The 19,301-nt window shown below is 37.8% G+C and overlaps 2 protein-coding genes across 3 annotated transcripts in view; one reads left to right on the top strand and one right to left on the bottom strand.

Annotated features, from left to right (window-relative positions):
* The first annotated feature begins 1,139 nt into the window (after positions 1-1,139).
* LOC129928852 (uncharacterized) lies at positions 1,140-5,418 on the top strand. Of its 2 annotated transcripts, none has more exons than XR_008780372.1 (2): positions 1,140-5,015; positions 5,113-5,418. XR_008780372.1 is itself a non-coding variant. In XM_056045249.1 (2 exons), the coding sequence occupies exon 2, from the start codon at positions 2,337-2,339 to the stop codon at positions 3,369-3,371; it is 1,035 nt and encodes a 344-aa protein (XP_055901224.1). In that variant the 5' UTR covers positions 1,140-1,288; positions 1,386-2,336; the 3' UTR covers positions 3,372-5,418. The 2 variants fall into 2 exon arrangements, 1 of the variants encoding a protein (XP_055901224.1); XM_056045249.1 differs by having other exon boundaries at positions 1,140-1,288; positions 1,386-5,418.
* Positions 5,419-9,066: 3,648 nt separating this feature from the next.
* The window catches only part of LOC106054513 (buccalin-like), a 107,880-nt gene continuing 97,645 nt past the window's right edge, over positions 9,067-19,301 (bottom strand). The window contains exons 2-3 of the mRNA XM_013210399.2: positions 13,780-14,551; positions 9,067-10,345 (exon numbers count right to left, since the gene is read on the bottom strand). Of these exons, the coding sequence (XP_013065853.2) occupies positions 10,325-10,345; positions 13,780-14,538 (780 nt within the window). The 5' untranslated portion in view covers positions 14,539-14,551 and the 3' untranslated portion in view covers positions 9,067-10,324. The remainder of the gene's footprint in view (positions 10,346-13,779; positions 14,552-19,301) is intronic.

Genomic DNA, 19,301 nt, shown 5'->3' with positions numbered 1-19,301 from the left:
AACGTATTGACCATCAAAACATCAGTTAACTAATACAGGGGTTCTAAAACTGTTGTGGGCGGAACCCAAGGATCCATAAGACGAATATTGGGCGGGGGGGGGTCCGCAGAAAGAACATATATATGTATTAATTAAAATATTTTTTTTACCTAAATCAATCGGATAATTTGAGTAATAATATTAACTCGGCACTCAATACTGTTCAATATGTCTATTACGAATTATTCTAAAACAAACTAAGCCAAAGATTTGATTTAACTCTTTATCACGTGAACAACCTCAGATCCCAATCACAGATTAACCCTTACTAATACAGGAGCGTCTTATTGAAATATCCACTAACGAGAAACTGAAACCAATGTCTAATCAAGGTTACCACTAATTCTGGTGACAAAAACAGATTTTAATTTTGTATCCTGCATTATGGATCATTGTAAAGAATTTGTTGACTGCAATTCCTGTCTTCTTATTTGGTACACCATGGATTCATTGCCGTAATATACCTCGTCACCAATAAAAGAAATTTGTGCTCGTTTCAATGTGTGGTTCCATCTTACAAACTTTAAGCCGGACACAATTTTTTAAAATTTTATTTTAAGGAAAAGTAATTGTCTCAATAAACACTCATCCGAGATTTTTTTTATATACATTTGAAACTGATATACTATGCATTTATGTAGCATTTTTACTTAGGGGTCCGCAGGCACGTTTTGATTATTTCAAGGGGTCCTAGGATCAAAAAGGTTTGAGAACTTTTTGAACTAAAACATATGGACAGAAGTTACAATCATCTAATCGATAGGCAGCACAGAATTTTTCTCCAGTATTCCCGTTGGTCTACAGAAGAGATTTGACCATAGCGCACTGAGCTTTTTTTTAACTCTTTCTCTCCGTAATTATTTACCACATTCTGGTGGAATCAGCGCTGGTATCGTCAGTTAGGAGAGAAAGAGTTAAGCATAGAAGCTGCACTGTTCAAAAGCAATAAAATAGCGATCACAGTTTTACCACTTTACGACATTTGAGGAAGAGGGGGGGGGGGGTACCTGGGAGAAGCTTTTCGTTCTGTCTTCGGGCGCTCAGCAGAGACAAGTCCCCTTGAGGCGGGACTCGATCTCGAGTCTCCTTAATGTCGGTGCGTAGATTATGGCATTCTAGCACCAATGTGTATTAAGTGCACAATTTTTGAACGCACTTTCTTTTTGTTGCCTTGCTTGTAAGTTAATGGAGTGTTTTTGTTCTGCTGGTGTAACGTTTGTTGAGATTCTTCTGTGTTCCCCTGTTTAGGGTGAGTATCTAAGGCATAACTGCGTTTCGCAGTTGTTTCGATGCCATAGTGATAGTCTACTAGACCTTTCTAGTTTGTCTTTACTTTGTCTTTACAGGGAGTTAGTTTGGGATTGGAAGTCTACGCTGGTGACTAGAGACAGCAGTGTGTTGTGTTGTGGTTTCGAACATTAATGTGTACGTTGTGGGATAGCAAGGTGTAGAATTATTGTTTAATTAATAAATTGACAGTATTAATATGTTCCAAATTCAATGTCATTACTCCATTAGTTTGTCATCATACTTATATTTATATCATTAAATATTTACATTGTTACCAGTGAGTCATTTATTTATTGTAAGCACGAAGGTGCCTGGTTAAATGTCAGGGGCCCGGGCAAACGAGCTAAGGCCTTAACATAACCCTGACAGTTGGGGGCTCGAGTCCGGCTGTGACTACCAGTCACAGAATTATAATTTCAATCATTATATAAGTTTTAGTTACTTGATTATGTAGCAGCAGTGTCTACAATCTAATAATTGTTTACATAGTATTGCATCACAATCTACTGTACTAATATTGAATTGTGTACCATTGGCAACGATGTATATCGAAAGTAGCAGATAAATACAATAAATACATCCTTTGTGATATAAGTGATAACACTATAACTATACTATACTATATACAATATAACTATTGTATTGCAAGATTGAAACGCATTTGTATTTTCTTGTTTTCTATATTGTGCTTCACCTTTGAATGAGTGTCTTCTCGCTCCCGGCAACAAGCGAACGTGAGTGTAAAGTGGCTGTTGGTAACTACTGAAGTCTGAGGCTACTAGTATTGTGTTGGATTGTCCTGTGGCAACTATATTTCGACGCTGTGGCCTGAGTGAGGCACTTTCCTCCGACGTGGGATACTGCACAGATAGGTTTCTTTCTTTGCCATTTAACCGCAGGCTCTAGGCTTTAGTTGATCTCTTGTACAATTAGTAGAATTTTTTTTGGTTCCCATATTGTATATAATTTAAATATAATACAGCCAAGTAGTGTACATTGTATTTACCATGGAAACTAGGTTGACAATTACTGCCCAGTTTATAAGTGATGGTCGTTCTCTGGGGTACGAAGGTGAAAGGTTGGAGAGGTATGTGGCTGAGCAGAAAGAAGACTATGAAAAAGCTAAGAAAGAGGCGAAGGCAGAGGAGAAGGCCAGATTTGAACGTGAGGAGAAGGCCAAGCGTGAGGAACACGAGAGGTGGAAAGAAAGAGATGCCAGGGAGGAACTCAAGAGGAAAGAGGAGATGGAACTAGAACAAATGAAGGAAAAGTCAGCAACAGCGGCTGGGACGGCAACACAGGCAGAGGTGCGGCCTAGAAATGTTTTAGATAAACTTGACAAGAGCTTCCAGGGAATGAAGGAAGACGATGACCTGATGGCATATTTAACACACTTTGAGGCCGTCGCAACAAGATGCAAGATCGATAGAAAGGAATGGTCATTGCTCTTGTCCTATAAACTAACTACCTTTCTAAGAAACTGTATGCTGCGGGACAGTCTGTTTTTGAATGAAAATTATGAGGAAGTGAGGGCTGTATTACTGCGACATGCGGATATAAACGCGGAAATCTGCCGCAAGAGGTTCCACCGGGTGAAACCACGACAGAACGATTTTAGGGGTTTTGTCACCGAGCTGCGAAACGCGTTGGACAATTGGTTAAAAATGGCTGAAGTAGGCAAGACTGTGGAAGAAGTGAAAGAGTTGCTGGTGAAAGATAGAATACTTGAGAATGTGTCCGGTGATGTGTACAAGCAACTGATAATAAGTAAGAAAGGCACCGTTGATGATATGATTGATGTTATTGAAGGTTTTAAGGTTGCTAGTGCGGGCGTGTCGCTTGCTAAGGAAGACAAAGTGTATGTTGCGGCAGCGTGTAGTGAGCCTGTGATGAATCGGAGTCCTGGGGGCAAAAGGATGGAGATCGCTTGCTTCAGTTGTGGGGATAGGGTTCCAAACACTTACCCGATTAATCCAACTGATAGGGAAGACGATTGTAATACTGTGGTCAGAGCACGTGAGCAGAGGCCAAGTGATAGATGACTAGAGGGCCGTCGCGAGTCCAAGAGTCGTCGTGACTATAAGCTGATTCCGGATCGTTACACAGTGACAGTTAGAAATTTACCATATAATGTTAACTGGCAGAAGTTAAAGGATAGGTTTAGAGATGTTGGTTTGGTGGGATTTGTGGAGGTTTTGATGGCGAATGGGAAGTCAATGGGTGTAGGTCATGTTAGGCTCAGGAACCTGGCAGACGTTGCGAGAGCAGTTAAATATTTGGACAAGTCCAAATTTGGAGGTAGGAATATTGTGGTTGTTCCTCATCGTATAAGCACGCGGGGATAACGTGATGATAACTAGGGTACTCTGGCAAATCCATATTGGGTTGTTTAAATATCGAGACCTATGGATGAATGGTGTTGGTATATTTAGATGTTGATGTAATCAATATTCTAGACGAAATTATTTTTTTTCCATTCCACTTAAATCTTTATATATACTTAAAGTGAGTTGAGTATATACTTTGTTATTTAAAGTATCGGAACCATATCTGTTAGTTATGGGAGTAAAAGTTTATTGGTAGATACGTGGATTTAGTTTTTCCTTTTAAGGCATTCTTACGTCGTTTAAAATCCATGAGAGTAGACTGGAGCTGTGAGTGTGCGGAGGCATTGAAGAGAGTACAGGCCTGTCTGTGTAACTATCCTATTCTTCGATTGCCTGATTCTTCTCTACTGTTTTATCTCCAGACTGATGCCTCAGACAAAGGGAGATCTCTGGCATTCTATGCCAGTGTGTGAATGGTATGTTGCATCCTATAAAATTATGTGAGCCGTAAAGTGTTGCCTCGGGAGCAGAAGTATTTTACCATTAAACCTGAAGAAGTGGCCATTGTATATGCAATAGAAAAAGGGACAATTATTGGCCGGGAACAAAATTTAATCTCCAGACTGACCACAAGGCTTTATGTTACTTTGGGAGCACTAACTTTACCAATGCACGTATTACAAGATGGGCGCTGATGTTGCAGGATTATTCATTTGATGTTGTTCACGTCTGAGGAAAGGACAATCTGCTTGCTGATCCGTGCTCAAGATAGACTTTCCAATGTGCAGCTACATAAGTTACATATTTATGTATTTTTGGTATATACATGTCTTATGCATTTTAATGTTCCAATGTATACATTATTGTTTGAAAATGTTTGCACTTTATGTTAGATGAAATTATGTTGCATTTAGTATTATTGACATTAATTTGTTGATTATGCATTTTAAATTTGATCGGTTGGTAGATGTGATTTTGTGAATGGTTCATAGTGTAATGTGGATACTTTGGTAAAAAGTATAATTGGTAATTTTTCTTCTAAGTTGTTATGTTTGGAAGAGTGATGTTAATGCGGATGAATGTTCCCTAGCTGGATGTGCTTACCTTGTAGTTGCAATGATATCTTCTTACTTTTCTTTCAGTTTGAGGTACGGAAACTGGTCCATACTTTGTAAGAACCAGTTTGTGGGGAGAGGGGGAATGTCGGTGCGTAGATTATGGCATTCTAGCACCAATGTGTATTAAGTGCACAATTTTTGAACGCACTTTCTTTTTGTTGCCTTGCTTGTAAGTTAATGGAGTGTTTTTGTTCTGCTGGTGTAACGTTTGTTGAGATTCTTCTGTGTTCCCCTGTTTAGGGTGAGTATCTAAGGCATAACTGCGTTTCGCAGTTGTTTCGATGCCATAGTGATAGTCTACTAGACCTTTCTAGTTTGTCTTTACTTTGTCTTTACAGGGAGTTAGTTTGGGATTGGAAGTCTACGCTGGTGACTAGAGACAGCAGTGTGTTGTGTTGTGGTTTCGAACATTAATGTGTACGTTGTGGGATAGCAAGGTGTAGAATTATTGTTTAATTAATAAATTGACAGTATTAATATGTTCCAAATTCAATGTCATTACTCCATTAGTTTGTCATCATACTTATATTTATATCATTAAATATTTACATTGTTACCAGTGAGTCATTTATTTATTGTAAGCACGAAGGTGCCTGGTTAAATGTCAGGGGCCCGGGCAAACGAGCTAAGGCCTTAACATAACCCTGACACTTAATAGGTAGACAAGAGGTTAATACCACGCAACCAGAACCTCTCAAATCTTGAGATGTATTTAATTTTTTCGTCATAGTGACTGTAAACAATGTGGGTGGGAAGCTCTTACAAAACAGTATATCACGTGACAGCTATTTATGCACATAACGCTACTCATTACATATAACTATAGTTCAGTGCAACTAGGACCATAGAAACAGTGGTAGTACAGCACGAGACCTAGTTCTGCACTTCATGTGTAGAATATGATACACTACTTATCAATTGTTGTTTTAAAATTATAGTAGACTTATGTGCATACTAAATAGATTTTGTTTTCAATGTTGTAGCTAGTATCGCAAAAAGTATTTAAATTAGTAATACACATTTTTTTTTTAACTTTTGACAAAAAATCTAAAACCGTCACATAAATTTAAAAAAAAAAGTAAATATTAAAATATGCCAAATAGTTGCTAACCTTAATTCGTGGACATTCCGTGTTTCTATTCCCTGTGGAGCGACTCTAGTGGCACTGCTTAAATACTTTATTATGATTATTACTATTATTTACTATTAGTGTGAATAGTTGCGGCTGTACTATAGTTTTAAGAAAAAAACATGCTTGAATATTTGATTTAAAAATTTAAATTTATTTTTCGCTTTTGGAAAAGATAATAGTAGCTGTTGCGTTAGATCTTCGAAAGATCTAAAACAACACGATATCAGATTTTTAGTATCGTTTCTTGTTTATGATATCTAAAGGGGACGAATGCCACACAAATTTAATAGTGGCTATTCCCCTTTCGAGGCAGCTAAAAATTACAAACTCTAGAACTAATATGTCAGCATCAAATATGGTAATGCTGTCGTTGTCTAGTATGTGGCAATAGAAAGGTTCTGATCAGTTTCACCTTCATCTTTTCCTATCCTTTGCTATTAACTGTGGCAAATTTACAACGCACTAATTTGGTAATGTTATCTATTGAACAGTAACTGGTGGGAAAAAAAAATATTGATAGTATTGCCAGCAGGAAATCACGTGATATTTATTTGTAGTGTTTTTTTTTAATATTTTTTTTTCAACAATACTTTAAAAGCAATAAATACATATTATTTTTAAATCTTCTAACGTTTTTTTTTTTTAAAGGGGGGGGGGGGAATCCTTAGGATCTGCCGCACCTGGCATCATATACCCTAGCTACTCCACTGTCTTGATGCATGGTCCTGTTCATAAAGTTAAACCCATAAAATACATTTCCACGTCTATTCTTGTCAAGTGATCTACTATTTGGTATCCATTAAAGACAAGACTAAACACAAGGCTAGACACACACACACACACACACAAAAACCTGGCTTGGTAGCCGTGTGCCGAAGCCCTAATCTCCAGGATCCTACACTGTCGTTCTCACAGATCCAACTTCTCACGGAGAGGTGACTGGGCCGACGTAAACCAGCACGGGTCACGTGACAGGGGAAGTCCCAGGATTACGTGCTGGTGTGAGTTAATCTGATCCCAGAAATCCTGGTTACGAGATATAGACCATTAAGACTTATGCTCGTAGCGTCGTTATGATTTTGTGTTTTTGATTTTGGAAGAGGCCGTTTGCGCTTCTTTAACTTTGGCTTGTCATAACAGGGCTATACATTAGAGCCATTTATGATAGCTATTGTCTAGTTAAGTGACTACTATTGTCTCTTTGCGCTGATGTGTTTGCCTGTATTCGGGGGGGGGGGGGGGAGGTGTCGGGGTGAGATGAGTCTGGTGATCTGATGCTACGGATTTTGTCCAATGGAACTTTGATTAGCCAGATTTTTTATCATCAGGTAGTCAAAATTTATATCATAGGAGATTGAATTACAATTACTACAGAATTTTATTTAAGTGGGGAAATGTTTTGTAAAAAGTTTGTCACCAAAAAAAAAATAAAAAAAAATTAGACTTTCATATTTTTGTTTAAAGAGATATATGTGTGTGTGTGTATACGTGTGTTTGTGTAAGTGTTGGATTGTAAGACCAGATTTGTTTCCACTTTTATTGGACCAGGATGGAGATGAACACAAGTATAATGGCTCTGTTGTTGGGGGAAGGAGTACTGCAAGGCTATACTCGTTAGTGTTATGGTCATAGAAAGTTGTCTTTTTGTTAGCGAGTACATAGCTTGGTGGTAATAATCCATCAGACATCAACAAAGATGTAGAGATTAATTATACACACACACACACACAAATAATTCTAGATTAAGATTTAATTACTCGATGTTATTGCTTTTACGATGTGTGGCTGGTGTTTGGCTAGTGTGTGGCTGGTGGGTGGCTGATGTGTGGATGATGTGGCTAATTTGTGGATGGTGTTTGAATGATAGGTGTTAAACGCTTGGCTATCTATTGCGGGGGGGGGGGGGGGGAGTGGTTGATTTCGAATTCCCACTTGAGCTGTCTTTGTTGAGCGCCTCAAGGCAGCACGGAAAACTTTTTTTTTTTATAGATTTTTTCATTGGTCCACAAAGGAGATCGGGCGGTGGGGGGGGGGGGTATCTTTACAGCATTTGAAGAAACGAGGTATCTGGGAGGAGCTTTTTATTCTTCCTCAGGGCGATCAGCAGTCACGTGTCACCTTGAGTCAGGATTTGAGCTCAAGATCTTCAATAAATAGCCAAGAGTTTTTGGAATTTTATTTCAGTGGCATTTCACGTCTCCAGAGACAATCTTTTCCCTTTGCAACTTCTTGTGTGACTAAAGAGGCCAATCCTTGATACACAGCTGCGGTCGCAGGTTAGGGATATGTAATCACCAGGCGCCGTTGCATTTTCACCCTTCTTTCTGCTTCTGTTGTGTATGGCATCTGCAAACCGGGACCCTTCCTTTATGCTCTCTCTCCATGTAGGTCTATCCAGTGTCACTTTTTCCCAGCTGCTAGTGTCGATTTTAAGGAGCTTCATGTCGCGTTACATCCGTTGCTTTTATATAGGGTTATTTTTATATGCTCCTATTCCGTTTAGTCCTGGTTCTTTTGTGAAGTTTCCGAGCTGCTTATAGGCGTTCAGCAAACATCTTTATTTTGTAACTTTTTTTTTTTTCTGAAAGGAAACATTAGAATTTGCGCTATTCAATTTTAGCTTTATCATCATAGGAATTAACGTTTATATTTTAATCCCCATAAAGAACTATACAATTTTAATCTAATATGTAAGCATTAAGTGTTAAAATATTGGTGAAGTTTTTATTGAATATGTCGCATAGAAAATTTTAGAGCAGTTGAACTAGATCTGTTTACTGTTGTACTTTTATAATAACACGTGCTTTACTTTAATGAATTAATAAGAAATTAAATGACTATAATATACATTTCATATCTCACGAATTACTAATCTCATTGTTTCTACCGGAAGTAAGTTCCCCACTGAAGTCTATGTTTAGTACAGCGAGTTTCAGATCAGGATAACAACAAAAGACAGCCCTGTATGTTCTGTCCTAGTATCAATGAAAATCTTGAAAACGTTGCATATACACTTATATTAAAATAAAAACTGCCAAGTCTATTTCTAAGAATTAAATTTTTTCTCTCACTTTAATACATATTAACATAACGATTCGTCAAATATCAGAACACAACGATTTAAACACAATGTAACAAAACTCAAGAACAACAACCCAACTTGAGACAATCCCAGTTTAATTAACTTCCTTGATTCCAAACATAGCGGCGATAAAATATAGCTCTATATATCTCATATGGTCTGATTGGTTCAATGTTTTGCTATAGATTTGAAACAAAAAAAAAGATCTAGGTGTGGAAGTATATGCCTAGCGATCACATCTCTTTGATGAAAGCAACAGGACGAAAAATAAAGCGACAACATAAAATGTCATAAAATATGGAAACCAACAACATGTTTCAATAATTACATTATTATATTTGCCAAAAATTATCCCTACTTGTAATGGGGAGAGACACACATATTGCCTAATTATAAAATTTCAAAATCATCAGTCTGCATTAAACATGATTTCTGTCACTAATCAGACGATTAAATACATTTACATTCATTAGTTCCATATACTATGTAATGAATGTTCAGAAATCGACTGTATTATAAAGAAATGTGTAGATCTATATATTTTTATAGTAATATAGTAATGCTATTTTGTATAATAAAATAAAGACATTAAGTAACCGGAATAAACAAGTTGAATAGCACAAATAGTAAAGTCAATATCTATCGTAATCTATAACTATTCATTGTATACGAAACTATTATTTTTCTAATGCAACCAATGGTTTCTAATTCAATTGCATTTGAGTTTTTTTTATTATTTTCGTCTAATTTAAATAAAATGCAAATTAGAAATGTTTCCTTCGGGTCCAAAATAAATTCAGAGCTGAAATAATGTTAGATCTCATTTAGAATTAAATTCAAAGGATGGTACTACAAGAGATTCATGAAACGATGGATGCTGTTTTGAAAAATTTCATTTGTTGTTACAAGTTGTTACAAAATCAAAAGTAAAATGAAGATGTGCAAAATGGTGTGCTATTAAAATGGTACACATGTTACTGAGACTGAAGGAGAACAACGATATCGATTTACAAACAATGAGTTGATAACGTTTGAATACATTATTCAAGGTGATAAAAACCAAATCGAAAACAAACAAAAAAACGTATTTACACGGATTTCATCAAAGAGAGATGGATGTCACATCACTATTGAAATATTTCTCAAAAACTTAACATAACACAACAAAAAGAGGTTCAATTTAGTCTCTGATTCATCATCACCCATTCTCGTGAAATAATTTTCATTTCTCGTCTGGAATATCCGCCTTTCTCGTTTGCTTCTTCCTTATGTCGAGCGTTTCTGTTTACTCTTGCCTGCTTATGACGTCGCTCGACCAATGACGTCATGGACTACTTTACGTCGACTTTACTGCTTCCTTTATTTAGAGAAGAAAAAGAAGAAAAAAAACAAAGTTTTATATCAATAAACTCAAAAATCTTTAGATTCTAAAAATACAAAATGTACAAATACAGAGATTTATGTTACAAATATTCTTAACGACTGTCCCAGCCATGGAATTAGGTTTCGACTGATCTGGGAAGCTACATTCTCATGTCTTATAGTAAAAATAGTAAAGTACCCCATTTCCGACCTTGCTATCTATAAGGTAGATGATGTATAGATCATCTGTTTCTATGGCCGACGCTCATCGAGGGTGTCATGTGACCAGCACAATGATCGACCGCCTTTACTTTCCCCTATTGATGAAAGGTACCCATCAGGGGCGGACAGGCTATATGGGCAAACGGGTAAATGCCCGGTGTGCCGGCACCGAATGGGCCGGTCTGGTCGCGAGCGAAGAAATTTTTCAATGCACACACACTCAAACAGAAAAAAAATCCCCCCCCCTTTCCCACACCGAAAAAATCCTGGCTAAGTCCAAGGCACAAGATATGACATACCATTTGTGGGCCGATTTTGATACCCAGTCCGCCCCTGGTACCCATTAGAACTAAATACACTCGGGGCGTCCAAAAATTATGAAATTCAATATCCCTGTCTTCACTGAAATTTGAACCTGGGACGCCAGGTTCGAGCGCTTTACAGTTTGAGACCAGCGGTGTCACAGGTTCTGCCAGGTCCGGACACGCTCTTCTGCCTCAACGTGGCATTCGGGTGGAAACGGTGGTTAGAGGAAGCGATTAGGCTAAATGAATAGCAAAACAAAACTCCTATGGTAGTGTCTAAGGGAATGCGAGAGCCTTCGCATTGCACAGTGCGGAGTTGAAAGAGAGCTCCCACGTCCCTGTCGATAATCCATGCGCCGTTCCTCAAGAGACCGTTACACTAATGGCGAGTTCTGCACGGTTGGTAAAACATAGGAAAATGGCGGGGTTCCCGGTGTGCTCGGCCCTCGACCATGTATTCTAGTCCATGCGCCCGGAGTGCCATATACATCTGAAATAGCAATGTTTCACATAAACATTGATTTGGATCTCTTCCAGACAGAATTGTTTGCTCAAGAAGGCATACACGCCTGGAGTCTAAACTCTTTTGACAATCACACGGTTCTGCCAGGAAATAACACTACATATAATGTTATAACATCATTGGTGAAAGTCAATGTATCAATATATTAGATATTTAGAACAAAGTCTTACACTAAGACCGGGTATCTAATTGGAAATTTGTTGTATAGTGTATAGTCTATGTTTCAAATAAACAGCGTTCCATAGAAAAGTACAGAAATGGACATTAAATAAAGAAATTCAAAGATTGACTACCATATTTAACCATATCTTCATACTTTTAAAGCACTACAGTCTTAAAGAGTATATATATACATATCCACTTATCTATAGATCTATAGGCACCCCGGTCACGTTTAGAGACGACTCATAACACTAATTCTAATCTAAATACATCCCACAAATTATCTCAATTGACATTGATTTACAAGCCGCCAATTCAACTGATATTTTTACATGCACCTCAAACTGATCTTAACATGGCTTGTGACGTCATTAATTAGCAGGCAAATTTTTAAATTTTTTTTTGTGTGTTGCCAACTCCGAACATGAAATTATAACTGTAGCGAACGTGTGGTGCGTTTAAATGATTGTTTTTGTTGTTTTTTTCCTTTAATTTTGCGACAAGAAATTTTACTGTCAATGTTTCTGCTCTTTTTATTTCTCAATAATCAATCATCTTTTTTTTTTTTTTTTTGATTTTTCAGATGTAGCAGAATTACAAAATTAAAAAAAAATATATTGTAGGGATACTTTTAGGAAAAGTTTTTTTTTTTCAGAATTTGCACAAATTCTGTTAGAAGAATATTAAATAGTACTTCTAGTCTAAGCCTGCTAAAGAGGGCAGTGGATAAACGAGGGTAGGACATGAATTTGGAAGTGTGACTTCCACATAACCAGGAAGTCTTATAGACGCTATTAGTTATATTATGCTTCTACACAAATTTTTAATAGCAATAGATTAAAAAAACAACAAGGAATACAAAACAGAATAGTTTAAAAAAGCAGAGCTTATCTAAGGGAAAGAAATATTGCCATTTACTGAAAATTCCAGGGTTTAGCTCCCTTTCTGCTATATGAAATAAAATAAATTAATAAGTACTAAATGATTGACTAAAGAGCTATCTTTTTTTATATTTTCTCGTGTATTGTCAAAGGATATGAATAATTATGTAAAATTTAAAACTTGATCTGATAATGTGAAGTGGGAGAAAAAATACGTCGAAACGTAATAAGAGGATTAAATCCATATATACAGCCATATATCTCATTACGTAACATTTATCCACCTTATTTCTATATAAAAAATAATTAATACATAATAATAAAGTTTTTTTTTATTATTGATTATTATCTTGTCAGGTTCAATGAATATTTGTGCTTGATTTTAAGGTTGATCACGAATCGCGGTGGCAGAGCGGTAAAGTGGGGTCCCGGGTTCGAATCCTGGACAAGATTGGGATTTTTAATTTTGTGATCTTCAGGCACCTCTGAGTCCACCCAGCTCTAATGGGTACCTGAAATTAGTTGGGGGAAAAGTAAAGGCTGTTGGTCGTTGTGCTGGCCACATGACACCCTCGTTAACCGTAGGTCACAGAATCAGACGACCTTTACATCAATCTGCTTATAGGCCACAAGGTCTGAAAGGGGAACTTAACTTTTTTTTAATTAACTTGATCAGAGAATAGGAAAAAAAACATGTTCAAACTTTTTACCAGACGGACAGAGTAGGATGATATAAACTTTGTTAACATTGCATGTGAATAGCGAAACTTTCATGCTAACAGCATGTTCAGAGCTCTACGGTCCAATCTCTTTTGTGGACCTGTAGGAGGACAGGGGGTTTCTGGGAGAAGGTTTTCGAGCTTCCTTTAGTCGCACATCAAACACATATCAATTGGAGCCTAGATTCGAACTCGAGGCCTCCCCTTCCTGATAGCCAAGCGGTTTTTGCCACTCAGCAACACATATTTATACAAAGTGGCTATTTCACTTGGTTTCTCTTCCAATGTCTTCCAAAGACTTCACTTCATGCATCTAGGCATACATGTTAACCAATTCTGCCAAATCACTGGTTTTCCTGACTGGCTCAGGCAATCCATTCCATGCCCTAATGGCACTAGGGAAGAAGGAGCGTTAGTACTTAGTCCTAGCATATGGAGCATATGGTGTCCTATTCATGTTTGTATCTTTCTGAATATTTTATTAAATTTAGTTTTTGTATTTGAAGATTATGGTTCAGTGTTTTATGCATAATTGCTACATTAATTTTAAGTCTTCTATCAACTTACTGCACTCGTTTCTCACAGCACGCACACACACCCACCCACCTCCACCTTACCTTTTCACTTTTCGCACTAGGCACAGATCTCTTCTCTACTTCGTTGGCTGCCTCGCTTAGCTCTGCGGCTGACACTTCTTCCAAGTCCGGGATCCTTTTTCCTATGCCCCCAGCGAAACTAAATCTGTCCAGCCTCCTTTTTCCGATTCCACCGTAGAATCCGAATTTGTCTATCGGTCTTTTGCCAATGCCCCCAGCAAAGGCGTATCTATCGAAGGGTCGTTTGCCGATTCCTCCATAGAAACCATATCTGTCGAAGCCTCGCTTACCGATTCCACCTGCGAAGCTGAAGCGATCGATCGGGCGTTTTCCTATTCCTCCAGCGAAGTTGAACCTGTCGATTCCCCTCTTGCCGATTCCACCACTGAATCCAAACCGATCTAGACGCCTTTTTCCTATACCAGCAACGAATCCATATCTGTCGATGCCACGTTTTCCAATACCACCTGCGAAACTGAACCTATCCAGTCTTCGTTTACCGATTCCGCCACTGAAGGCAAACGGGTCAATCCTCCGTTTTTCATAATCATCTTCTAAATCACCGTCTTCCTCATCGTCCCTTTTGCCGATCCCCATATGAAAACCATATCTGTCTAATTTGCGTTTGTCCATTGCTTCTGAATTGTCCAGACTGTCTGAAGTGACCAGATCTTCAGGCCGTTCGCCATCAAACTCGTTTGTGTCTGGATCGTAAGCCCTGCAGGAAGAAAGCACTACAAGGCACAGGACGAAAGAGTGCAGCCAGTTCTTTGGCAACATGTTGAGGAGAAGTCTGTGAAGAATACAAACATTCCAGAGAACATTAAAGGGTTATAATATAATACATAAAAATAATGCATGATGGAAATGGAATGTGCACAGGAAAATTGTTAAATGTTTTTTTCAGAATTTAAAAAAAGTATTTCATTGCTATAAGTTTATTTAAAAATAATAATAACAAAACTTGTCTTCGAGTCAACGACGATTCAAGAGTGTATTGTCTATCTTCAAAGATGAAATGGAGACTCGGTGGCTGAGTGGTAAATCGCTTGAATCCCGAACAGTAGGTTCTGGGTTCAAATCCTGGTGAATCCTGGGATTTTTACTTTGGGGATCTTTATGGCGCCTCTGAGTCCACCAAGCTCTAATGGGTACTTGAAATTATTATGCGAAAAGTAAAGACGGTTGGCGTTGTGCTGGCCACAAAACACCTTCGATAGCTGTGGGACACAGAAATAGATGACCTATTTGCCCCCACTGAACGCAAGGTCTGAGAGGAAACTTTACTTTTTTTTTTCTTTTTCAAGGATGAAATATTCTTTGTTTTCTAATCTTGCTATGGGACATGAGAAAACAAATGTAAATTAGCTTTTTTAATTTCGCAAACTTGTCGGTGGCCAAGGTAACGTTAAAGCACAACCCAAAATGTGACATTTGCAGTTATTGGCATTCACACAGTCATTAAAATTCACACATTGGTATTTACACATTGGCATTTACACAGTCACTGGCAGTTACACAGTCATTGAAATTTACACATTGGCATTTAAAAAGCCATTGTCATTTACACAGTCATTAACATTTACACAGTCATTGGTATTTACACGTTGGCATTTACACAGTCATTTGCATTTACATTCATTACCTTTTTAAAAGTCATTGGCATTTTCATATTGGCATTTACACAATCAATAGCATTTACATAGTCATTGGCATTTACATAGTCATTGGAGTTAACAGGTACTGGCACTTAGACAGTCATTGACATTTACATAGTCATTGGCACTTAGACAGTCATTGGCATTTACACAGTCATTGGAGTTAACAGTCACTGGCACTTAGACAGTCATTGGCATTTACATAGTAATTGGAGTTAACAGTTACTGGCACTTAGACAGTCATTGACATTTACATAGTCATTGGCATTTACAGTCATTGGAATTGACATAGACATTGGCATTGTCGCATTGACATTATCGTTGACATTAGATAAATGTTTAATCATGGACAGTGATAAAGTCATTGACACACTCTTTGACACTGGCATTGAGAGTGGTGGAGACACCAACAGCAGCAAGATGTCAACAACATGAAAGGGACGCCCTTGTCTGGCACCCAAGCGCCCTATCTCACCATGTCACCGCACCCCCCCCCCCTCCAAAATTGATTCCAACAAGAAAAGGTTAAAATACTTAGGCGGCTCAGAGTTAACAAAATTGTCTATAATTACACGACCGCGTTCTGAGAAGCCTGGTCTGCATCGTATGGTTTAGTCCCAACCAAATTGTGCTATTTGTTCTTGCAAGGTTTTAATTATTTCTTCCAGTCTCAATTCTCTTTGTGATGTTTCGATAGATTTCTTTTTTTTTTCTTCGATCGATTAGTTCAGCGAAAACTAGTTTACATCGGAAACATATTTAGCTGGTGAAGCCATTTTTAGGCTTGAATCATACGAAATTTCGAAACCTGTTTTACACTGTATGTATAGAAGGGGCTTAAAAGTATAGCAGAATTGTCTCACTACATGTTACGGTTTGATACCACATTGTAAGTCTCTTTTGCAGTGGTTCTCAAACTTTGTCCTTAACGCTTCGCACATTCAGAGTATGTAGCGGAACACTTTGCTTATTTGGGGAGGCTTATTCACGTGGTGGCTTACTAGTTACACGTACCACATTCCAGACACAGAAATCTTAAAGCTGTCCAACATGAACAGTATCAATGCGATGTTAAAAAGGTCCCAACTTCGATGAGCAGGATATGCAGTCCGCTTGCCAGACAATCGCCTTCCCAAACTACTTCTGTACGGGGAATTGTGTGCAGGAAAGCGCTTCCAGGGAGGTCAATACAAGCGCTACAAAGACACTCTCAAGAGCTTCTTCAAGGAGTGCGATATCGACATTCACGGCTGGGAAGCACTAGCTCTCGATCGCTCCTCATGGCGTGAAGCTGTGAGTCTCGGAGTCTCGAGATTTGAAGCAAGAAGAGTGGCCATGGTGAAATAGCGCCGAACCAACAGAAAGGTAAAACCTATCTGCAACTGACAAAACCTACACACGCCACGTATGCGGCCGTCTTTTTAAAGCGCTGATTGGACTTTACAGTCACTTTCGAATCCATAGGATATGAGAAATGTGCTCATCTTCGATCACGAAGGAGGAGCTATTCTCAGGGTCACCGCGGAACACTGTTTGGGAAACACCACTTTATTTAATTCACGCATTTCGCTTAAAGGTTCCAAATAAAGCGATTGTTTAAAGTCTAACCAGAGAGACAGAGAAATTGGTTGACATGCCAATGTGAAAAGAAGAGTAATGTTCCCCTTTCAGACCTTGCGATCTACGGGGCAGACGATGTGCAGGTCATCTGTTTCTTAGGCGGTTAACGAGGGTGTCGTGTGGCCAGCACAACGACCAACCGCGTTTACTTTTCCCCAACTAAAGTCAGGTACCACTTAGACTAGAGGAATGTGGACTGAGGTGTGTTCTAAACATCCCGAAATTCAAAATTCCAAATTTCACCGAGATTCAAACCCAAGACGCCTTCGTTCGGAAGACAAGCGATCTACCAATCAAATTTAAATTGTATGTACAGTACTCTTAACATATTCACGTTTCGAATATCAAAAAGAAGAATGAATACATTCTCTACAATAAATATATTTTGTTCCGGGAAAATCGTGAATATGACTGACATCTTAACAGTGTATTTAAGTCTAGATTTTAGTTGAGATCTTATGTATCATGTATAACACTTAATAGTTATATAAAAATCTATCTATCTATCTATCTATCTATCTATCTATCTGTCTGTCGGTCTGTCTGTCTGTCTGTCTGTTTGTCTGTCTGTCACCTATCTATCTGTCTGTCTGACGGTCTATCTATCTGACCGTCTTTCTGTCTTTTTTGTCTATCTATCTATCTATCTATCTATCTATCTATCTATCTATCTATCTATCTATCTATCTATCTATCTATCTATCTATATCTATCTATCTATCTATCTATCTATCTATCTATCTATCTATCTATCTATCTATCTGTCTGTCTGCATGTCTGTCACCTATCTATCTGTCTGTCTGTCTGACGTCTATCTTTCTGTCTGTTTGTCTGACAGTCTATCTATCTGATCGTCTTTTCTGTCTTTTTATCTATCTATCTATCTATCTATCTATCTATCTATCTATCTATCTATCTATCTATCTATCTATCTATCTATCTATCTATCTATCTATCATCTATCTATCTATCTATCTATCTATCTATCTATCTATCTATCTATCTATGTCTCTGTGTCTAATTACAATCCACAAAACTCGTACGCCATAAGGACAGGAAAACCCGAAACTTGGTCGTCTGCTACTGGGAATCGAGAAACGCAGACGTGAAATTCAATAAGTCGTTAACCTGTTTGAAGTGGTCGACCCTTGACTCAGAGGCTTCACAATTGACTCTAGAATTGTTACTAGTTCTATGGGATGCAAAAAAAAAGTAGTCCCTGTGTAATCCCGCCGCTTTCCGCAAACGACAGTTTTAAAAACAATACGCCATGTTATGAACTACGGAATTCGGGCTCACTTGACTATATCTAAATCTGGCATCTCTTTTCTGTCTTGTGACATTTCTAGTGGAAAACAGTTGTGACACAGCGATGCCCACAAATGTCACCGCGCGGCCAATTAATGTCGGCGATACCATTAAAATGTAATGCCGTAATGTCAGGGCACGTAACTCTGTGATGCCATGACATTTTATTCTCTCCCCTTTCTTTAAACATGGAGTATAAAAAAAAATACAGTCAGCTTCAGAAAAATGATTTTATTTTTTTTTTTTTTATTTTCTACGTTCTGTTGTTACTAATTTTTCGTTAATAATATTTTTTTTATGTTAATCTTACGTCCGAAATGGAGAGGGTGGGTTGAAATCTTACTTCTGAGCTTTACTGAGACCGCAATTGTCAAAAAACAAGTAGATTCTAATAATCGTATCTTCTTATGTTATTAATACAAATGTTATTTTTTTAAAAAAAAAAGAAGATGATTACGTCCTACGCGTCATGTAGGCTATATGGGCATGCATGCTAACCAATGGCTTAAATTCTGCCAAGTCATTTGTTTTCCTGGCTGGCTCAGGCAACCCATTCCATGCTCTAACGACACTATGGAAGAAATATCATTTGTATGAATTCGTCCTAGCATATGTTGCAATGTATCCATTCTTTTATTTTGTGTCTTTCTGAGTATTTCACTTAACTTTCTTTTTCTATTTCTAAACTAGTGTTGTATGCATAATTACTAATTTACTGTTTAGTCTTCCATAGCGCCATTAGATTTAGTGATTTTACTTATGGTTTTATGCTAATCGAATGTAAATTTTTGTGTGTTATAAGCCTAACGGTTCTCTTTTGCGCCTGTATTCTAGTTTCTGAAGGTTTTCTTAAGAAGACTTCTTAAAATTTTTGTGAAATCTAGAATTCGCAAATTGTAAAACTTCCTCTTATTGTTTAATACGTATAGGATAGTTATAATATTGACCAAAGGAGTA

This window comes from Biomphalaria glabrata, chromosome 10 (genome assembly GCF_947242115.1).
Source record: "Biomphalaria glabrata chromosome 10, xgBioGlab47.1, whole genome shotgun sequence".
In the NCBI taxonomy this organism is placed as follows: Eukaryota; Metazoa; Mollusca; class Gastropoda; family Planorbidae; genus Biomphalaria; species Biomphalaria glabrata.
The sequence above is the reverse complement of the archived record's forward strand: the minus strand, read 5'-3'. Positions and strand labels throughout refer to the sequence as shown.